We start from the raw sequence: 20,233 nt of genomic DNA on the forward strand, positions 1-20,233 counted from the left end.
AGAATGCTACAGCCTGACTATTGTATGACCACATAACAGGAACATTGACATTTTAAACTAACCATAACATAATTAGTCATACTTAACCTCAAGAAACCTTTATTTTCTTCTACAATCCTTAACTGCCACAGGTGTTGGCAGATTGCTATGCTGAAGAACGTCACAAACGTTGTGGTTGAGAAGAAAAGCCACTGGGAAAGCTGTTTTGAGATTGCTTATCACAGCTGAGTGTGTTTAGTGCAAAGACAGGAAATTATGGGAGGAGAGAGGTGATGTGAGACAAAGGTCACAAACAGAATTCACACCCACCCACAACACTGCATACGCCCCAACCCACTGCTGCCTTAGGACATCCGGTGGCAGGAGGACCATTCATGTTTTCAAACAACAAATACAAGAGGTTGTCAATGGAGCATTCAAAGAATAGTAATGAATACTCTAATTTTTATTGTTGTCAATTTCTGCATTCACTGTGTCACCTTACAAAACAATTATTATCGGGACTGAGTGTGTGTAGGTAGCCCTCCTGGCTCATGAAACTGTAGTCCTAAAGCTGCAGGCCGAGGATTGATCCTTAAAGATCTTAGATATCACTGCATGGATCTAAGTGTGCAGAAATCTTCACTTTCACCGGCAATATCACTGCCATCACACACACACACACACAGTTATAACAACTTAATAACAAACAATAACAGTTACACCAATTTAATGTCTGCATATTTGGTTTTGTTATTATCATAACAAATAGTTAGCGAATAATTGCTATTCTCATCATAGGAGATGTCAGGGCACTAAAGCTAAATTTCAGATTATTTTCATAATTGAGTGATGCCTGCAAGAGTTACGAGTCTGAAGTGACGTCTTCAAGTTGCTAAATTTGTAAAATAGTAAGAAACCTCAGACAGGTTTACAATATGAAAACAGAAGAAACAACAAATGCTCACATTGGAGAGACTGTGGCCAGAAAAGGTTATAATACATGATGATACATATGAATAGTCCTTTATGTTATTTTATAATCTATATCACTATATTGATCATTTATTCATCAACTCATCAGCAATACAGAGAATTTCACATCTGGGACTGCCAGTGTTGAGTTGGTTGTTTTTGGTGGGAGTCAGGGACATATCTAACAGTTTGCCCACCTTAGACAGACCCAGACTGGCAATCATTACTGGCCTGACGGCGGGGGAACCTCTGGGGCTCTCTCTCGGCCTGACGGGCTCTCTGTGGATTTAGACACTGTAGGTGCGGCTACTGTAGACACAGGCACGTCTGCTGACATGGATGCTGGGTTAGATGGCATAAACACAGGTGCTGAGTTCTCAAACGCAATTTGTGCACCAGCTATCGGTGGTTGAGAAAAGCCTGCTGTATAAGATGGTCCGTTGCCAGCATCATTAAACACTGAGGGCCTTACAGCCTCAGCTGCAGGTGTAAGCGCTGTGGCAGCTGATAATTTGACCTCTGCAGCTGTTGTGGACACAGCAGCGTTGAGCTCAACTGGAATATCTAATCCTGCTGGCTTTGAGACTGAACCGTGGGCCTCTGGTCCAACATCAGTCACCAAGGGAGTTAACAGCGGAGGTACTTGTGGGGGCAGAGATGAGAAGACGGGGGTCTGAGACGCCACTGAGGCTTCGGCGGCGGGAGGCTCCACGTACGCAGAAGCAGCCGCCTCCGCTGCCTTGGCGTTTTCTGCAGCCTTGCTCTCCATCTCCTCCATCCGACGCTGCACCATTCGAGGCATGAGTTGCACGTAGGTGCCCATCAGGCGGTGGTTAGAGCGAATCAGCTTCCCCGCACAGCTGTCCACACAGCGTTCCTAGACAGACAACAGCAATCAGAGAGGCAATGAGCAGATAACTACAGGATATGGCTAAAAAGTCCAGCTCCGCCATCCACAAACGGTCAGGGTTTGGTTTCAGTCAATGAGGAACTTAAAAAACTACAGCCTGCAATGATATTCTAGATATTCAACACAAACATATATATGTTTAATGTGCATGTGTCTGCATACTTATAACCATGTCCTTATATGCTTAAGAAAAGACACCGACACACTGCAGAACAATCACACTCAGAGTTGCAACTGTATGTAGATGTGTCTACGCTTCTAGTTGCCACGGTATTTCTATTATCGCGGTATTTCTCACGGTATTTCAGATCTTTCCAGTAGTCTTACCTCGTCCATGGTGAGGTTCCTGTAGTTGAAGTTGCTGCTGCATCGCTGGAAGCAAATTTCAGTCATGCGGTTGTAAACCAGAAGGAAATCCCGCAGCTGCAAGAGACAGAATTAACCCCTCAAACTCAGCATCAAGCATTTTGCAAGTAAAGCCACATGTAGCTGCCAAATCATATGAGTGTGACTTACATTCCTCAGTTGTTGGTCGGGATCCATCGTGAGTCCGTCTGTAGTTGATTACTGCTTAGCTAAAATGCTAACATCAAGAGCCGGTCAGCTGATGTTGGCCGAGTAAGTGATGGTTCCCCCGATGCTCAGCTGTCTGCTGTCTGAGGTGGATCAAAGCTTCATGTACATGTCAGCTTTAACGTTATCACTGATAGCACGCAAACACATGCGGATACACGTAATGGACTGAGATCGCATGACATTCACATGCGCGCTGCCATGTTGGTAGCGAAGATCGTCTCCGCCCTGGAAGACGCTTCACTCGGTCGTATTAAAAAAAAAAAAAAAAAGGAAAAAGCAACTTCCATTTCCGGTTTCAAAATCTGGCCGTCTTTTCGTATGTGTTATTGTCACTGGTGTTGATAGTTGCAGAACAGCAGAGGGGTTAAAGGACACCACAGAAAGCTGTTGTGGAATATTTGAAGGATATATATATATATTTAATTTAGTTTTTAATTATTATTCTGTAAAATTGTCTCGTATAACCATAACTCATGCCACATACTCCGCTACACTAGGTGGCGGTATGCACCTTATAAGTGATGGTTGCAACCCAAAAGAAGGAGAGGAGTTAGTTGCGGTTACATTGGGTATCTTTAGATAGGCTACCTATTCCTTTTTTCCTGAAAGATATATACAAATATTATATTATTTATATCACATTATAATTACACTTTTACAGCTCTAACCACTGTTTTGAAGATATTTCTGGAAAAAAAATTGTATTTTCCCAAATGTGGACTGTGTGGCAATAGCCGGTATGTCATTGTCCTGATAATACGTCCATATTCATCCTAATAGTTGAATTCTTAGTAAAAAAAGGAGATAGAAGATGTTACAAGGAGACCCACCTCCTCACCGAACTAGCATGTGTCCCATAAGCATCAATGGTTGAAAAGTTGACATGCACTTTTGAGTGTTGCCGTCCATTTTCCAAGTAGAATTACAAACTTACATTATTTATTAATATAAAACAAGTATTTTGCTAGCATTTGATAACCCTGGCGGCTGCTGTTGTCACATTCAGTCAAAGAGCCGAACAGCTAGTTTGCTATCATCTTCCTGGAGCCAACAGGTGAGTGACCAGTAGAACAAAGTAGAGAGTACACACCTGAAATGGTTTTTTTTTTTTAAATAAACCTGGGTTATTTAGGCATATATGTAGAAGAAGATGACAACATTGGTAATTTATGTTCTCCTCACGTGACCTCTTGCAGACAAGAAAATGATAATCTGTCTCAGTATCAAAGGCACAAACACTGTGATGTTGTATTGATGGAAAAAGTCCCAATGGACTGCTTTGTATGATATTAAGACTTGAAAACAATAACTTCCAAACAGACTTCATGATTTTATGTTGCCAGTGGGCCCAGAAAGGAAGGATGTTGGGTCGATGCAAAGCTTGCGACTTTTATGTCAAGCAACTTATATTGCCCCTGAACTTAATCTTATTAACCTTTGGGGTGGCAGATCAGGAAACACACATATAGTTCAGACAGGTGTTATGGTTACAGTAACACCAATTACTGCGACACCCTATGGGCCCAAAATACAATTATTAAAATAAAAAAAATTAAAAAAATAACACTATTCCTTCTGGCCACTAGAGGGCCTGCAAGCCAATAGCCAATCCTAATAAACTTTACATAGCTAACATACATACACACGTGCTAGGCTGCAAGGAGAAAGAGGATGTAGCATGGATATTTAATGCAAACTGTGAATAACAATTATTTTAAGAGATCATTGTTATAAGGTGAAAAAAAATAGTTTAATTCATCAAATCTACAGTTGAATAATACACAACGTATAGAGGCATAAAAGTGTAGCTTTAGCACTTGATTCATCTACCTCAGCACATTAAAATATTCTTTCTGAGCCACAAGTCAAGTCAAACAATTCATTCCTCCTGTTCATAAGATCCCTTCCTCATACATTTTCAGTGTAAGTGATGGGAGGCAATGGAAGTGTGAAAATTGATTCCAAAGTTTATCTGAAGCTAAAATGAAGATTCAGCAGTCTAACTTAGAGAAAGTATTTTTAGTACAGAGTTCCCCTTTTGTGTTAGTATCCCTCCACTGCAGCTCAGCTATGAAACACTGTCCAAGGAAACATAAAGAGCGAGCTATACCTTAAAAAGACTAACTTTGGAGGACTTGATTTGTTCTATTGAAAGCACATTTGGAAGGGATTTTTATAAACAGGACAGATGAATAATTCCAGTATGTAAAAACCTGTTTCAATGTTCATATGGGCATCAGACTGTTGTTTGAGACAGCCATCCAAAATTGTGAAGCCATCTTTTAAGATATCACAGTTTTACCGTAGCATCATTTCTGTGTAACTCCTTCCTGACACACAAAGACACACACACACACACACACACACACACACACACACACACACACACACACACACACACACACACACACACACACACACACACACACAGTTTTCCTTTTCATCATTCCACCATCTGCTATTGCAAGACACCTTAAAAACCTTTGCTCTGGTTGAGCCAGATAAAAAAAGAGTACCTGTCATTATGTCACCCAAAGCAAGCCAAGGAAACATCCTGAAATTCAGCTGATGGGCATACGGTGTAAAATGTAATGCAGAGACTGATACAAAGTGTAAGGATTCTTGGCAATGGTGTCAATCACTTATACCTATGCTTTTAGAATCTAGCTGATATTAATTTACTTATAACATCCTATTAATTATAGCTTCACAGTGACAAAGGGTCGATCTCTATGGATACACTATATATTTTGAAAGAAAAATATTTCCAGGTTTTTTCATACAAAGATTTGACTAATATTGCTCTGTTATTTGTGTGTGTCCTTTTCTGTTGCTTTCACTGTACTGTATATCTGCAACAGTTAGATCCAGAACGCCTGAGGCCAAATATTAATCCATAGAAGGGAAGTAGGCCATGGTCAGCTATTGAAAAACTGTCAACAGACGGTTTGTGGCTGCAGGCCTCCGACTGCTAAGTTCATTTCAAAGCTCGGTTCCCGCAGCAGAAAGCAGGGCAGTAAATTATCCTTCCCAAGAGGGGATTAAAAAGAGGGGAATAATCATTTAAGCAGATGGTGCTTTAGCCCATAAATGCAATAGATTATAGAGCTAATGACCATTATCATAACTCTGACGTGGAAAATCCTTTGTGGGTGACATTTACATAACAATATGCCCACAGGGAAACAAAAATTACATTACTTGTAGGTTTCCCCTCTTTTTTACTTTCTTGGCTTTAATTTGATCTTCATGTTAATTATATCTTCAGTCATAACATGGCTGAAAAGCAGATTTGCTTATTGCTTAAGGAAGTACATTTATTCAAGAAAAGTGTCACCTCTCAAGACTTGGCCAACGCCTACAGCATGGAAAACAAATGTAAAGATTTTTTTTTTTCCCCCCTTCACACCTTTCTGTGAGACATCTGTTGATGTCTGATTATGAGACATCACAACAGTGCAAGATCTTCCGTGTCCTCTGATGTTTTGATGTTTTCCTTGTCTTTCGCAACAAATTAGAAAATTTCCACGTGACTCTTGACCTCTAAATGTCAAACACAGAGTTTCCTTTTCTATTTGCATCCTCTACGTTTATTACATCCTCTGCACAGAAAGGTACACACCTTTGTTTCCCAGTTGCCCAAGAGTTCTAGAGGTAGTTTGCTCGCACCAGAGAGGAAATTGCTTAACTGCATGAAGCTTGTTGAGTATTGAAGAGGATATTTTCATTCTGGCAGACACAGTAATGGCTGTTATTGGCTTTTTCAGGTGGCCTATTCAGTTCTGAACAGCTTGAAATGAACAGTCTTAGTATGATGTATGCCTAATCTTGTTGGACACTATCATGGCTAAAGCTGCTGATGAAATGATCTGTGCCACTTTGAATAGCCTCTACCTCTGAAAGCTGTGTACATATACTTCCATTACAATCTTGTCTGTCTCTTCTTTCCTCACTCTCTTGCTCTCCTGTCCATTTTCTACTCCCGCCATCCTCCCGCCTTCTCTTTCCCTCCCAACCCACATTCTCCCTCTCCATGTCTATGCCCCTTTCTCTTTCCATCACCTCTGTCTCTTGGGCTATCTGTTGGCTGTTCAGGTAGATGCTACTGTGTGAGACCATGGTGCTGGTGTCTCTGGAAGGAAGTTGAGCATCCATATCCGCTTCCACCTCCAAGAAAGCATTCCCAGGGGGCGTGAGGTCGACTGGCAGCTGATCGTGCGGTTTGTTTCGTCCCTGAGTGTGGCCCTGCTGATGGCGGTGCTTCTTCTTGTGTTTATTTGCCACCTTCAGATCCAGCGAGGCATAATTCAGGTCAGGCTCTAATGACTGCTTTCAGACAGTGGAGACAAAACGTGTTGGTTTGTAAAATGCTGTTAGACAAAAATGCTTCAGCACTACTATATTCAAGGTGGAATCTTGTGGCAGTATCTTCTCATGTATTTCTGTACATCGGGTTTATTTTTAGAACATTGTGTGCTTAATTGTGTTCACTGGTTCAGAGTTGCATTGACCACAATGTCTATAGTGACAAGCTGCCTTCCGTTTTGAAAGCAAATATGTCAGCATGGGTTTAAACTACATGTCTGTGTTTAAATGAAATGCTTCTTATCAAATATTTAGATTCAGCAACAAATACACAATATCAGATATGATAACAAATTGTGATTGTTTAGATTGTGATTATACTTTGTAAACAACTCACAAATGCATTTTTGCTTGTTACCTTTAGTGCGTGTTACATTCACTATATTTCATCTTTTGTATTGGAGAGACAAAGCTTTAGAGAGGCTTAACAATTTCATGATCTCTAGCATGCACCCCAGGCAAAATGCACATGTCAGTGGAAATCAGTGACATCAAGCATGTGAAAAATGAACCCTTCACCACATCGCACAGGAAAACGTTAAAGTTTTTTCCTTTTTGTTTTCATGCTGCGATAATGCTGTCAGTCCCTACATGTAATGATCCTCCAGAGAGATTACTATTCTGAACATACAGTCACAGCAATTACCTTCATACGATCTCTTGTGTGTTGCATGGTCATCATCTCGTAACAAACTTCTAGCGAACCTGAGCAAGTAAAACACATGATTTGGTCATTTATTGTACATTCTACAGTTGACACACATCATTTGCATATTTTGGGCTTTTTATACCGTTATTTTAGGAAAGTTTTTTTTTTTTTAGGAAAGTGGAGAGAGAGAAAGAGAGAGAGTGGGGGGGGGGGGTCATGCAGCAAAGGGTTTGCAGGTTGGAATCGAACTTGGGCCACTGCAGTAAGGACTCAGCCTTAGTACATGGGGAGCGCTCAACCGGGTAAGCTACCGGGCGCCCCATGAATCACATAAATGAAGGAAAACAAAAATCTAGATTTTTAAAAGCTCATCTAGCTCTACTGACAAATTAACTATAAACAATGCATCTAAATATGGAAGATCTAAAAGGATTTAAACAGTGGGTAAAAAGGAAATCTGTACAGTTTTATCTAAATGCATTTATGTATGCATTTATTTAAATTATAACTGGCGTGATCCAAATGAAGTTTCAGCTTGTTTTAATACACAACTTTAATGCTCCTAAAATGTGGCCACATGGTGGTTGAAGAAAATATACTGTCTACAAATACAGAAAAAAGGAAACAGTTATATTATAATTATTTTCAAAAAAAATAAAATGTGTAGACAGACTATGCATGGCTCAAAAATATTTTTTTTTGTGATAGACTGAGCGATACACTTAAATATGCAATCATTTCCCGGTATTCATTTTTTTCAAGGTGACAGAAAGCAGGCCTGCGCTCACCTCGTCTGTCTGTGTTGATGTTGCCATAGATTGGATTTTCCTGTTGCTCATGATGATTGTGGGGATTTTCCTGCTCCTCATGATGATTGAGGTTATGAAAATAATGCCCTGCATCCTGTGACAGGCTAAAACAAGATATAGACGCACAATTCCACAGTTTATTTTTTAACGATCAGATGTCATTTGTGGAAATATTGGAATACCAATTATTACCTATTACAAAATAAGATGTATTGGGCTAAATAATGATGGGCTGACATGGACACGCATTTAAGAAAATAAATAAAAAGCATACCTTTCTCCTTCATAAATGTGTGGATTGCAGCAGTCATCTCTGTCTGTATAAATAAAATATTTAACAATTTATAGAATACCCTGTTGTCCTTGTAAAAGCTGAGAGAGGTTTATAATCAACGGTGGCCACATTTAGAAAAGCAAAACAATATGCCAGAAAAAATTACTTTACATATAATTATACCTCCACACAAAATGGCTCTTCGTCGGATCCAGAAGATGATATTGAGACACAAAGAGATCAACAGGGCCGGAGATAACAGCGCCAGACCAATCAGTTCAAGTTTACACTCTAAAAAACAAACACAAACTGACCATTAACAACGCAAACCTTCAAACTTCTCTCCGTGGTGAATCAAAAAGTGATGAGATTTCTAAATCAGTGTGTAGAATTTCAGACTTTTTATCAGCTATTACTAATATTGTTTGGAATTTCCCTCTATCTCATCTCAATAACAAACAGAATAGATGAAACCTTTTTAGGATGTGTCATCACTTTTGTGCCGGTGACAAACAACATGCATTAAAGTTCTTCAGCAGTAGCCTAACTGTCAATTCCTGTTAAGGTTAGTTAAGAGAAGAAAACTGAGGAAAAACTGAGAAGGTTGTAACCATGTTATGCATGTTACGGCCATTCTAAAATTATTAGTGAATTCTACAAGTGTATAAACCATGTGCTACTGCAAATGGAACATCTGAGTGTGGCTTTTCCAAAAAAAATAGTCTAGAGGTTAAACCGTAATTTTTTGCTTGGTTATATGTAAATGCGTACTGTACCAATTTCAACTTAACAATACTGACACATTTCACAGGAAATTAATTCTTCCTGCTGTAACTACAGTTTTACATATCTTAACTTCTTGACTTTTTAAGTCAAATAAATAATTTGGTTAAAAAATGTTTTCGGAAGTGTGCTGCACATGATTCACGTACGTACTATGACAACAACAAAACTAGGTTCTGTGTGGATACTGAACTGCAATAAACAACAGCGGTGTACCGTTATACATACACAATTATCAGCTCATTGGGTTGATGTTATAATCTATAATCTTTACTTTCACCTTTAGTTCTGCCGTATTCTGTAAAATTATGCTTTAGGAATGATTCAACTTTTTCAGTTTTTGTGGTAAAAACAACGGAAACATTAAATATTTACATGAACATGTACAATGTAGCAATGTTAGATACAAGTTTGGAAATCTAAATATAATTTAAAAAGTTCTGAAAGTTGTTAGGATCCTACCTCCCATATTCCAGCCGTCTTGAACAAAACGTGTTGTCTGTCTGCTCTCAGGCTACAGGGCATCACAGTGTTTAGTCAGTGAGGTGTGCTACACTGTAGTCTATTTTTACCTCGCCTAGTTACCTCTCTCTTATCACTGTGCTTTGAAAACTGGCTGCTCTTCAGTTACAAACAGGAAACAATGTAACCTCATTCTGAGGCACGTAGTCTCAATACCATTGGGAGATACATTACAATGTCACTTAGATCACCATTTTACTATCTAAAGATGACAATGGTTTATAAACATTTGTTAGCAACCTTAGTATTTATTTAAAAATGTGTGAACTTTAAAACGTCAGCACAGAAACAAATAAACCAGCAAAAAAACCATTTCACTCTAAAAAGACAAAACATTTTCAGGAGAATTTTGATTTCAAATTAACTTTTTTTACCTTTTAATTTACTAAACCTGATAATGAGCTTGACCTAAAACCAACACTAAAGTATAAACCACAAATGCTGTATGACTATTTTGCTAGCTCCATGTATAACAAGAATCTATATTGTGCATACGCACATTACGTTGTGGTTTTGCTACTGTGGTCGGAAAATCAGATGACAAAATGCACTTGTGAAGGATTCTAAGTACAGCTAAATGCGCAAGTGTGTGTGAATGTGTGTATGTACAGTGGGGGATAAAAAAAAGGGTTACAGAGAAACAAAATGAGAGTCCACTAAGTGTGGTCTGCAATTTTTAAAGTAGCCGAAATCATCAAAGAGATAATCAACACAGGACTACAAAATAAGAATAAAAACAGTAGTTACTCAAAAACATGCAAAGCTATATTTTATTTATATTAACACTAATTTCTTCTGTGTGTGTATGATGGTATCTAGTGGTTGTTGCATTTGTTAGCCATTTGGCCCCTGTGGTTTGTGGCTTAGGCCCCGCTTTGTAAACTCAAGTGTCACTCTGTGGTACATGTGGACAACACTGGTCTTTGATATAGACCCACCACTCAGTTCACAACATCAGCACTAAACAGCTGTGTTATAGTGATGTTATAAGAAGTCATTGGGCTCCTGGGCAGGAAATCCTAAATCACAGATGAAAGGCAGATCTGTAAATAACGCAGTACATAGATCAGCCATATACAGCTCTGTTTATATGCAAATAGAGTGCTTGTTTACTGCTGCATAAGATACAATAGCTGGGAAATCCAAATGAATGTATTAGAAAGATACAGTGAATATAATATTGCAAGAATGTGAGAAGAAAAAGTAATTAACACAAGCACCTGTAGTGTTCACAGTCATTTCAGAGTGAAATTAAACCAGCTTTTATTTATTTATTTATTTATTATTATTATTGCATTGCTTTAATTTTAATACATTTGATACAAAAAATAAGAACCATAAACACATTTTATACACAATACCAAAGGCCCCACCCAACGCAGATACACACACAACCCACATTTGTACCTTTGCCTGCAACTACTATGGAAAATACATTTTGTAATTCTACATGTAATCAAAACTGGATACAGCTTACACTGCACCCCCACAATTACTGCATGCAATTTATCAACTGTCATTGTGCAATATATCAAACATCATATACAAACTTTTGCGTCATATCGGTTCTGATATAGAGTTACACCTTGAAGTGGGGAAAGGCTGTGTTGAAATCTCACAGTGTCTTGCAGATGTATACTTGACTGGAGGAGGAGGGGGTTTGAACGGAGGCGGTAGATCCATCCTACAGAGAGAGAGAGAGAGAGCACAGATATTGACTGGTGGCATAACTAGAAAGTTAGCTCCGTCCAAGAAGCATGGAGTTGTTATAGGTCATGTTCATCTATTGGATCCATTGATTTTTCATGTCTTTCAGGGTCACCCAGTGCATGACCCTGAATAAATGCAAGCAGGTGTAGAGGATGCTTGAATGGATAGGTAACAAGAATTTTACCTCTCCTTTATAATTCGTTTCCTGTAGAGGAAGCCAAACACAGCGATCAATACCAGCAGTGGAATGAGGGTTAACACCAACAAAAGATGACTCCGTACACGATCAGTATCTAGGAAGCATATTCAGAGAGGGAGAAAGTGTCATTTTGGAGAACAACAGCAGCTAAACATGTGCTTGTAAGATATTGACCAGCTTGCTCTGGTGAAACCTAGCAGACTCCAACAAATATTGATAATAAATGTAAAGCTACAATATGAAACCTTTTGCCTTGAGGCAGAAATGTGTGTCCTGCAGTCCTCCCTCTCCGCTGGTCAGACTCCAACCCCAGAAGTTAGCCTCCATAAGTGATGAAGATGCAGATGGGGAAGGCAAATAAACTATGGCTAATATTCATCTGTACTTTTTAATGGGCCTTGCCTGTTGAGCATTTAGCTTTGTTACTTTGGCTCACCTCGTAAACCACAAACAATGCTAACCACGTTGGCAGAAGAACAAATTATGTGCCCAAAACAATCTAAGAGCTCTAAAAAGCCAATTTCAGGCAAACAAAGGGATGTTGGATGATTCTGGGACTCTGACACTCAAGACTGGAGATGCACAGTATAACACATTGTTGATCATTTTTCGATCACAGATTCTATCCTTGAAAAGTAGCATTCATGGGAGGGTATTGCCAACATGGACCAATTAACTGTGAAATATTAAGCAATTATTACCTCCATCCTCAGTGACTAGTATATTTCCAGTTCTGTTTGCACCACAGTTGTCAGAGTTTTCTGTAATGTTTCTCAGGGTGCTGGATTCATCTGGGCTAGTTGAAGAATTGACTCCTGGAAGCAACGTCTCCTGCGTGGATGTGGACAATGTACTACCATAACTATGTGTTGTGGATAGATTGCTGGCCACTGCTTGGTCAGAAGTGGTGGATGTGTTTATCTCCTGATCAGTGGAGTAGTTGAAGTGATAGGGGTCAGTGTGCGTGGCAGGGGATGATGTGTCACTGATATGTGTATGACTTGTATAAGAGACTTTATGCTCTCCATCTGTTACGTCAGTGTCCGTACTCATGGTCCAGGTTACGTTGGTGTCAATGGTTGAAAGCCCATTGCTCTGTGATGTGGTAAGGCCACTGTCTGCTGATTCGGTCAAACCGTCCTGAGTAACATTAGGCTGTGGTGACACTGTCGCAAAATCTGAAAGAAGCAAAGCAGAGAAATCTATGTTAAACATCCTGTCACCAACAATGCACAGTGCTGTTTTGATTTTGTATCTGCAGTATCAGAAACATCATTTCTCGGAGCTCAATAGCGCACACTTGTTACATAAGAAATATCTGATATGGAAAATCTGTTTGTACATGTTAACCGCATTCAAGTTAATAGCATAGTTTGACCTGTTGGGAAATATACTTAATCACTTTCTTGCTTGAGTTAAATGAGAAAATCAATGCTTGTACGGTAAAAATGTAGCAGGAACCAGTAGCCAGTTTAGAATTAAAGTTTTTTTTAAATCTGCCCACAAACCTCTAAAGGTTCTTAATTTACATCTTATACCTTGATTGTTTAATCCGAACAAACCAAAATAAGAAACCAACAAGTTGTGGTTTCATGGGGAGTTAAATGCTAAAACTATTTCCTCCCCAGGAGTAGTAACTTCCTGGAGTGTCCGCTGGTTGCCTGGCAACTGCTCCCAGCTAAGAAATAGCAAGTTGTCTTTTTACACAAAATGTGGAACTGTTCCTTTAACGAGCTTCACATTGGAAAACTAAAAAAAAGAGTAGAAAGTCAGAATCAGTTATTCACCAAAGAACTTTAAAATACCCAGCGCAGTGATACTTCATTAAAACAGTGACAGGGTTGTTATTTATGTGCACTTTGTGCATAATCAATAGGTAAAGTAAGTCAAAGAGCTCATTCAAGAACCTGGACCGTGAAGCTGTAGGCACCGATTCCTGAGGCAACGGAGTGGGCATGAATTGCAAATTCAATGGTACGTTGTATATGTATTCCTAAGTAATGAGTTCAGTTAATCCATTTTGTGTCAATTCTTCTCTGCTACCTTGCATAGCCCCATAAAGACACCTGTACAGATCAATTTTTTTTTATCTCAGCTGACATCCCCTTTGAGACACAGCTGAGATTGAAATTGTGCCAAATTGTTCTTATTTACTAGCATCATTTCAACCCTTCATTTGGGCTGTACTACTCCAGTGTGTCCAATAGATTGTGCTCTCACCCCATGTCATTATTTAGAGACGCTGCTGAGGCTCTGTTGAGTGTGTTTGCTCATGTGGTTTGAAAGTAGAGAGAGCAGGAAGTGAACTTCTCACGTCTGTGTGGCTTGTGCTCTCTCTTTTGTTTCGTATTCAAATTCTCATGAGACACACGTATACAGGATGAGAAGTAGACATTACTTTCCTGCTTAAGCAGAGCCCATCACAGTGTTATACTAAACCATATCCCCAGTGGGGGGACGACGACATGCAGTTTGGTTGTTTTACAATTGGAAACTGAATGCTGTTTTAGTTCAACTTAGTTCAGTATTAACCCTAAATCACACGGGGGAATTGATTTGCACCAAATAATTGAGAGTTTCACTCTAAAAGTTCTGTAGTTCTCATTTTATTCACAGTTACTGGTATGTTCTCATAACATGGCTGGCAGCTTCAAAATCCTTTGAATCTCTCCCTTTCCTTTCAGCTAATTAAAATTAAAATTGAATGAGCTGAACTATAATAACAAAAGTCAAGTATCAGCTCTCTGGTCCAGTGCAGTTTATTAAGTCATTCAGTCTCTTGGGCCCTCTGCTAGATTGTTAATCCAGCCCTGAGGAAATGCTGAAATTGAATACGACACAAAGAGAAAAATAGCAGAAAAGAAATGAAGCTCACCTGTCTTTAAGCTTGTGGTTGCTGTTACCACTGTGATGATAAACTCTGTGTGCAGATATTTGCTTCCTGTTTCGACAGTCAGTGTGTAAACCCCCGCGTGAGCATCAGTCACCCACAAGAGCTCCAGATATTCATTCTCTGACACCAGCATCTTGTTCTGGCCGCAAAACAAGATTATGAAGCATAGAGTATGAATACCTGTCACACTGAAAAGATGTTTTTGTGTTGTAGGTTTTGATGTCAGAGGTAATCAGATCATCTTGACGTACATTGAATAAAGTGAAATTCACTGGAATGGCAGAAATGGGCTGATTAACTGATTTCCCGTTACCTTGATCCACCAGAACTGTGCATTAGGGGACGCTGTGCAGTGAATGGTCACATTTCCTCCAGCATGGACCTCAACTGTGCTATTGTTATCACACATTAATTTAACATCAGCATCTAATAGAGAAAAAATATGAGATTATTTTGGATTGACAACACAAAAATAATAAATATAAAGTCTGATGCAGTACACATAAACAACACCTTCTGTAACTGTCCTCTGCCTCTGTCTGGATCATAATATACCTTCAGGTCACTTGCAGCTGAAAAGAATGTAAAGGTGTATTGTGCCCACGACAACTATACGACTGATGAGGGAAAAACAATAGGCCAGAGGCATGAAAATAAACTGAAAGTAAGCTCTTACTGCAGAAGTGTTCTTGCAATTATTACATACATTTGCTCAGAAGTAAATAACCACTGAGATTGGCAGAGGAGCAGCGTTCTGATGTAATCAGGAGTAACATTAAATATATGCAATGGATAATTAGATAGAAAGTTACTGCATTATCATTCAAATATTAAATCTTGTGAATACTGCAGAGTCTGTTTGAGGTATGTGAGTACGGCTTTGCATGTATCTGCCTTTGTCTTACCTTTGACCGTTAGCTCTGTTTCTCTCTTGATGGAACCCATAGGAAACATTGAAAGGTCACAAATATAGATACCACTGTCCCATTTTGTCACCCCAGAAAGTTTTAGATTGGAGCCCATTGACTTGTTCTCAATTTGGATGGTGACATTAGGCCAAAATGTGTGGACTCCGAAGATTGGATTAAACACAACCAGCTTTTCGTTGTTGTTGTTATTACTCTTACTCCATTCAATAGAGACAATCTGGATACCAGTACTGTTTTTTACAGTACAGGGTAAGGTAACGTCCTGGCCCTCTACTGCCTCCATCTTTTCATTATGGAACACCTCAACTTCCCAGCGACCTGTCAAGCACATCAGATAACATTGGAAACAAGAAAAGTGAGGAGACAAAATAACCTATACTTTTAAGTTGATATTACAGACTGCAGTCCACTGGGATGCAGGCAGATAACATCAGAGCATTATACTGAGGCAGCTTGTCACACCAGAAGCCGATACACATTTCAAACCCATGGCGAATATCTTTGCAGCTATATAATATGAGCAACAGAACATGTGGTCCAGGATTACCTTGTATATTAGAGGCAAGGAGCAGGAGGGAAAAGACAGTTCCCAATGCACTTCCAGTCATGTCTGAGCTCCCCAAACTCATTACGATCAATCAGGCTGAAGCCATTGAGGGATTCAGCAACGACAGAAACAGTAGAGACTGTAGACTGAGGTTAAAGAGTCGGGCACAGACGTGAGACAGAGAACAGGATGACCTATCTTTACAGGAAGCCACACAGAGTCGTACGAGTGAGTCATTTGTGTAGTGCTGAAGCGTTGTGGTGGAAACCTCTGGTGCAAAGCAGATTTGCAACAGACACAGTGCTTTATTTACAGACATTATTTATTCTTATTGTCAGGCTGTGGAGAACTGACTCATTTGGTTTTAGATTACATCACTGATGATCTAAATCATCCAGGAAGAAAGATACCAAGGGAGCACACAAACACAATCAAGACTAAAAGATTAATTAATGTTCTTTGGAACAAACTTAACTTTTATTAATTAAGTCTTCACATGTTCAGGTTTAACGATTATACGTCACTTGAGGTTAAATTGAGTTTATGCAAGTGTATATGTGGACTACATTTTGTAATTAACTCAAAGTTTGATGTAATACAGTGTCTTTATGAGCAATTGTTCCTTTTAGCTCCATCTGTTGGTCAATATTCTGCAACATCTGAAAGAAGCAAAGCAGGGAAATCTATATTAAACATCCTGTCACCAACAATGCACAGTACTGTTTTGATTTTGTATCTGCAGTATCAGAAACATCATTTCTCGGAGCTCCATAGCGCATACTTGTAACATAAGAAATATCTGATATAGAAAATCTGTTTGTACATGTTAACAGCATTCAAGTTAATAGCATATTTTCACCTGTTGGTAAATATACTTAATCGCTTTCTTGCTTGAGTTAAATGAGAAAATCAATGCCACTCATATCTGTACGGTAAAAATGTTGCCAGTTAGCTTAGAATTAGGGGCAAACAGTTACCCTGGTTCTAAAGTTATCAAAATCTGCCCACCAACCTCTAAAGGTCCCTAATTTACATCTTATACCTTGATTGTTTAATCCGAACAAACCAAAATAAGAAACCAACAAGTTGTGGTTTCATGGGGAGTTAAATGCTGGAACTGTTTCTTCCCCAGTAGTAGTAACTTCCTGGAGTGTCCGCTGGATGAAAATGAACTGAAAGTAAGCTCTTACTGCAGAAGTGTTCTTGCAATTATTACATACATTTGCTCAGAAGTAAATAACCACTGAGATTGGCAGAGGAGCAGCGTTCTGATGTAATCAGGAGTAACATTAAATATATGCAATGGATAATTAGATAGAAAGTTACTGCATTATCATTCAAATATTAAATCTTGTGAATACTGCAGAGTCTGTTTGAGGTATGTGAGTACGGCTTTGCATGTGTTTGCCTTTGTCTTACCTTTGATCGTTAGCTCTGTTTCTCTCCTGATGGAACTTATAGGAAATGTTGTAAGGTCACAAATATAGATACCACTGTCCCATTTTGTCACCCCAGAAAGTTTTAGATTGGAGCCCATTGACTTGTTCTCAATTTGGATGGTGACATTAGGCCAAAATGTGTGGACTCCGAAGATTGGATTAAACACAACCAGCTTTTCGTTGCTGTTGTTATTACTCTTACTCCATTCAATACCGACAATCTGGCTATCAGTACTGTTTTTTACAGTACAGGGTAAGGTAACGTCCTGGCCCTCTACTGCCTCCATCTTTTCATTATGGAACACCTCAACATCCCAGCGACCTGTCAAGCAATCAGATAACATTGGAAACAAGAAAAGTGTTCTTGCAATTATTACATACATTTGCTCAGAAGTAAATAACCGCTGAGATTGGCAGAGGAGCAGCGTTCTGATGTAATCAGGAGTAACATTAAATATATGCAATGGATAATTAGATAGAAAGTTACTGCATTATCATTCAAATATTAAATCTTGTGAATACTGTTTGAGTCTGTTTGAGGTATGTGAGTACGGCTTGGCATGTATCTGCCTTCGTCTTACCTTTGACCGTTAGCTCTGTTTCTCTCCTGATGAAACCCATAGGAAACATTGAAAGGTCACAAATATAGATACCACTGTCCCATTTTGTCACCCCAGAAAGTTTTAGATTGGAGCCCATTGACTTGTTCTCAATTTGGATGGTGACATTAGGCCAAAATGTGTGGACTCCGAAGATTGGATTAAACACAACCAGCTTTTCGTTGTTGTTGTTATTACTCTTACTCCATTCAATAGAGACAATCTGCATACCAGCACTGTTTTTTACAGTACAGGGTAAGGTAACGTCCTGGCCCTCTACTGCCTCCATCTTTTCATTATGGAACACCTCAACTTCCCAGCGACCTGTCAAGCACATCAGATAACATTGGAAACAAGAAAAGTGAGGAGACAAAATAACCTATACTTTTAAGTTGATATTACAGACTGCAGTCCACTGGGATGCAGGCAGATAACATCAGAGCATTATACTGAGGCAGCTTGTCACACCAGAAGCCGATACACATTTCAAACCCATGGCGAATATCTTTGCAGCTATATAATATGAGCAACAGAACATGTGGTCCAGGATTACCTTGTATATTAGAGGCAAGGAGCAGGAGGGAAAAGACAGTTCCCAATGCACTTCCAGTCATGTCTGAGCTCCCCAAACTCATTACGATCAATCAGGATTCACCAACGACAGAAACAGTAGAGACTGTTGACTGAGGTTAAAGAGTCGGGCATAACCGTGAGGTGGATGACCTATCTCTACAGGAAGCCACACAGATACATACGATAGGGATGGGCGTATCGATCCTGTGGTATCGATATATCGATACTCACACGCTACTCGTGTGGCATCGATTTCCTTAAACAAATATCGATGTCAACTAACAAATAAGAACCGGGGTGCATGCATCACTTTCAGCTGTTTTGCATAGCTTACTTCAATTACTATGTGCCGAGTCACCCCCGTACCTGGCGACGTATTGAGCTGGCCCGTGTCACGTGACAAGGGAACAATATGAGCGTCAAACGTGCGACTCAGCCGGCCCGGTCTTCAGCTGTCACTATCATAAAGGCAATAAAAAGCCCCCCAAAATACTTAAAAATAAATAAATAAATGTAACAAATTTCTACTAACTCTGTTATTACTGTTCTGTCATCTGTTTTGTGCTTTACAAAGTTAATGTCAAACACCTCTCTTGTTTCTGCTTTTTGTTACTTCAGTGAAAGGGTACACTGTTACATATTTACTTCAACATACAGTTTTTTGTTTTTTTTAGAAATAAGTGAGGAAAGTGTGCATGTTTTTGTTCATATTTAATTTATTTCATTCATATTTACGTTATGTTATTTAACTTTTTGTTTTATTATGTATTGCACATAATACATTTGGGATACATGGCCAGTATTTGTCATGTGATTTGCCTTAAGTGTAATAATATTTTGACTGAAAAAAAATTGCCAATAGGAAATGATCAGTATCGGTGTGCAGAAAAAATTGCAAGAAAAAGTATGGGTATTGTATCGAATCCTAAAAGTGTGGTATCGCCCATCCCTAGTGCTATAGCATTGTGGTGAAAACCTCCATTTGCAACAGACACAGTGATTTATTTACAGAAATTATTATTTATTCGTATTGTCAGGTTGTGGAGAACTGACTCATTTGGTTTTAGATTACATCACTGATGATCTAAATCATCCAGGAAGAAAGATACCAAGGGAGCACACAAACACAGTCAGGACTAAAAGATGAATTAATGTTCTTTGGAAGTCCAAACATGTTCAGGTTTAACAATTATACATCACTTGAGGTTAAATTGAGTTTATGCAAGTGTATATGTGGACTACATTTTGTAATTAACTCAAAGTTTGATGTAATACAGTGTCTTTATGAGCAAACATTCCTTTTAGCTCCATCTGTTGGTCAATATTCTGTTTGTCTTCTTTTCATGGTGAGCCACTAAACAGAAGGAAGATCATGCATTATAGCGTTATTTTACTCACTTATAAAGATAATATGACTTAAAAATTTGATAAGTTGATTACTTTGTATTGTTTGGCCTTCACATTACAGACTTGTTTCTCCTCCGGTGCTTGTTAATGTCTCA

General features: G+C 39.0%; 3 protein-coding genes across 4 annotated transcripts; all 3 read right to left on the reverse strand.

The window, feature by feature from the left end:
* Nucleotides 1-399: 399 nt before the first annotated feature.
* On the reverse strand, nt 400-2,692 carry timm10b (translocase of inner mitochondrial membrane 10 homolog B (yeast)). Its single transcript, XM_051400595.1, has 3 exons — nt 2,381-2,692; nt 2,192-2,287; nt 400-1,831 (listed from the first exon to the last, which is right to left on the reverse strand). The coding sequence occupies exons 1-3, from the start codon at nt 2,405-2,407 to the stop codon at nt 1,178-1,180; spliced, it is 777 nt and encodes a 258-aa protein (XP_051256555.1). The 5' UTR covers nt 2,408-2,692; the 3' UTR covers nt 400-1,177.
* A 1,420-nt stretch (nt 2,693-4,112) lies between these two features.
* On the reverse strand, nt 4,113-9,903 carry LOC127363748 (uncharacterized). Of its 2 annotated transcripts, none has more exons than XM_051400594.1 (6): nt 9,783-9,903; nt 8,721-8,828; nt 8,538-8,580; nt 8,243-8,367; nt 7,452-7,510; nt 4,113-6,766 (listed from the first exon to the last, which is right to left on the reverse strand). In XM_051400594.1, the coding sequence occupies exons 1-6, from the start codon at nt 9,787-9,789 to the stop codon at nt 6,263-6,265; spliced, it is 846 nt and encodes a 281-aa protein (XP_051256554.1). In that variant the 5' UTR covers nt 9,790-9,903; the 3' UTR covers nt 4,113-6,262. The 2 variants fall into 2 exon arrangements, with proteins under 2 accessions (XP_051256554.1, XP_051256553.1); XM_051400593.1 differs by having other exon boundaries at nt 4,113-6,769.
* A 1,200-nt stretch (nt 9,904-11,103) lies between these two features.
* Nucleotides 11,104-18,976, reverse strand: si:ch1073-15f19.2 (T-cell surface protein tactile). Its single transcript, XM_051400596.1, is given in 9 exon segments — nt 11,104-11,407; nt 11,409-11,526; nt 11,737-11,845; nt 12,495-12,929; nt 14,627-14,783; nt 14,958-15,070; nt 17,540-17,881; nt 18,141-18,482; nt 18,712-18,976. Coding segments are annotated over 9 exon segments (1,725 nt in total). The 5' UTR covers nt 18,794-18,976; the 3' UTR covers nt 11,104-11,380.
* Nucleotides 18,977-20,233: the final 1,257 nt, after the last annotated feature.

The sequence above is a fragment of the Dicentrarchus labrax genome, unplaced genomic scaffold (assembly GCF_905237075.1).
Source record: "Dicentrarchus labrax unplaced genomic scaffold, dlabrax2021, whole genome shotgun sequence".
NCBI lineage: Eukaryota > Metazoa > Chordata > Actinopteri > Moronidae > Dicentrarchus > Dicentrarchus labrax.

Coding starts and splice junctions, on each gene's coding strand:
- LOC127363748 (XM_051400593.1), bottom strand. Junction 8,581..8,720: donor AAGAGCCATTTTGTGTGGAG/GTATAATTATAT, acceptor TTATTTATACAG/ACAGAGATGACTGCTGCAAT. Junction 7,511..8,242: donor CATCAACACAGACAGACGAG/GTGAGCGCAGGC, acceptor TTACTTGCTCAG/GTTCGCTAGAAGTTTGTTAC.
- timm10b (XM_051400595.1), bottom strand. CDS start 2,407: ATGGATCCCGACCAACAACTGAGGAAT. Junction 2,288..2,380: donor CCGACCAACAACTGAGGAAT/GTAAGTCACACT, acceptor TGTCTCTTGCAG/CTGCGGGATTTCCTTCTGGT. Junction 1,832..2,191: donor GGAACCTCACCATGGACGAG/GTAAGACTACTG, acceptor TTGTCTGTCTAG/GAACGCTGTGTGGACAGCTG.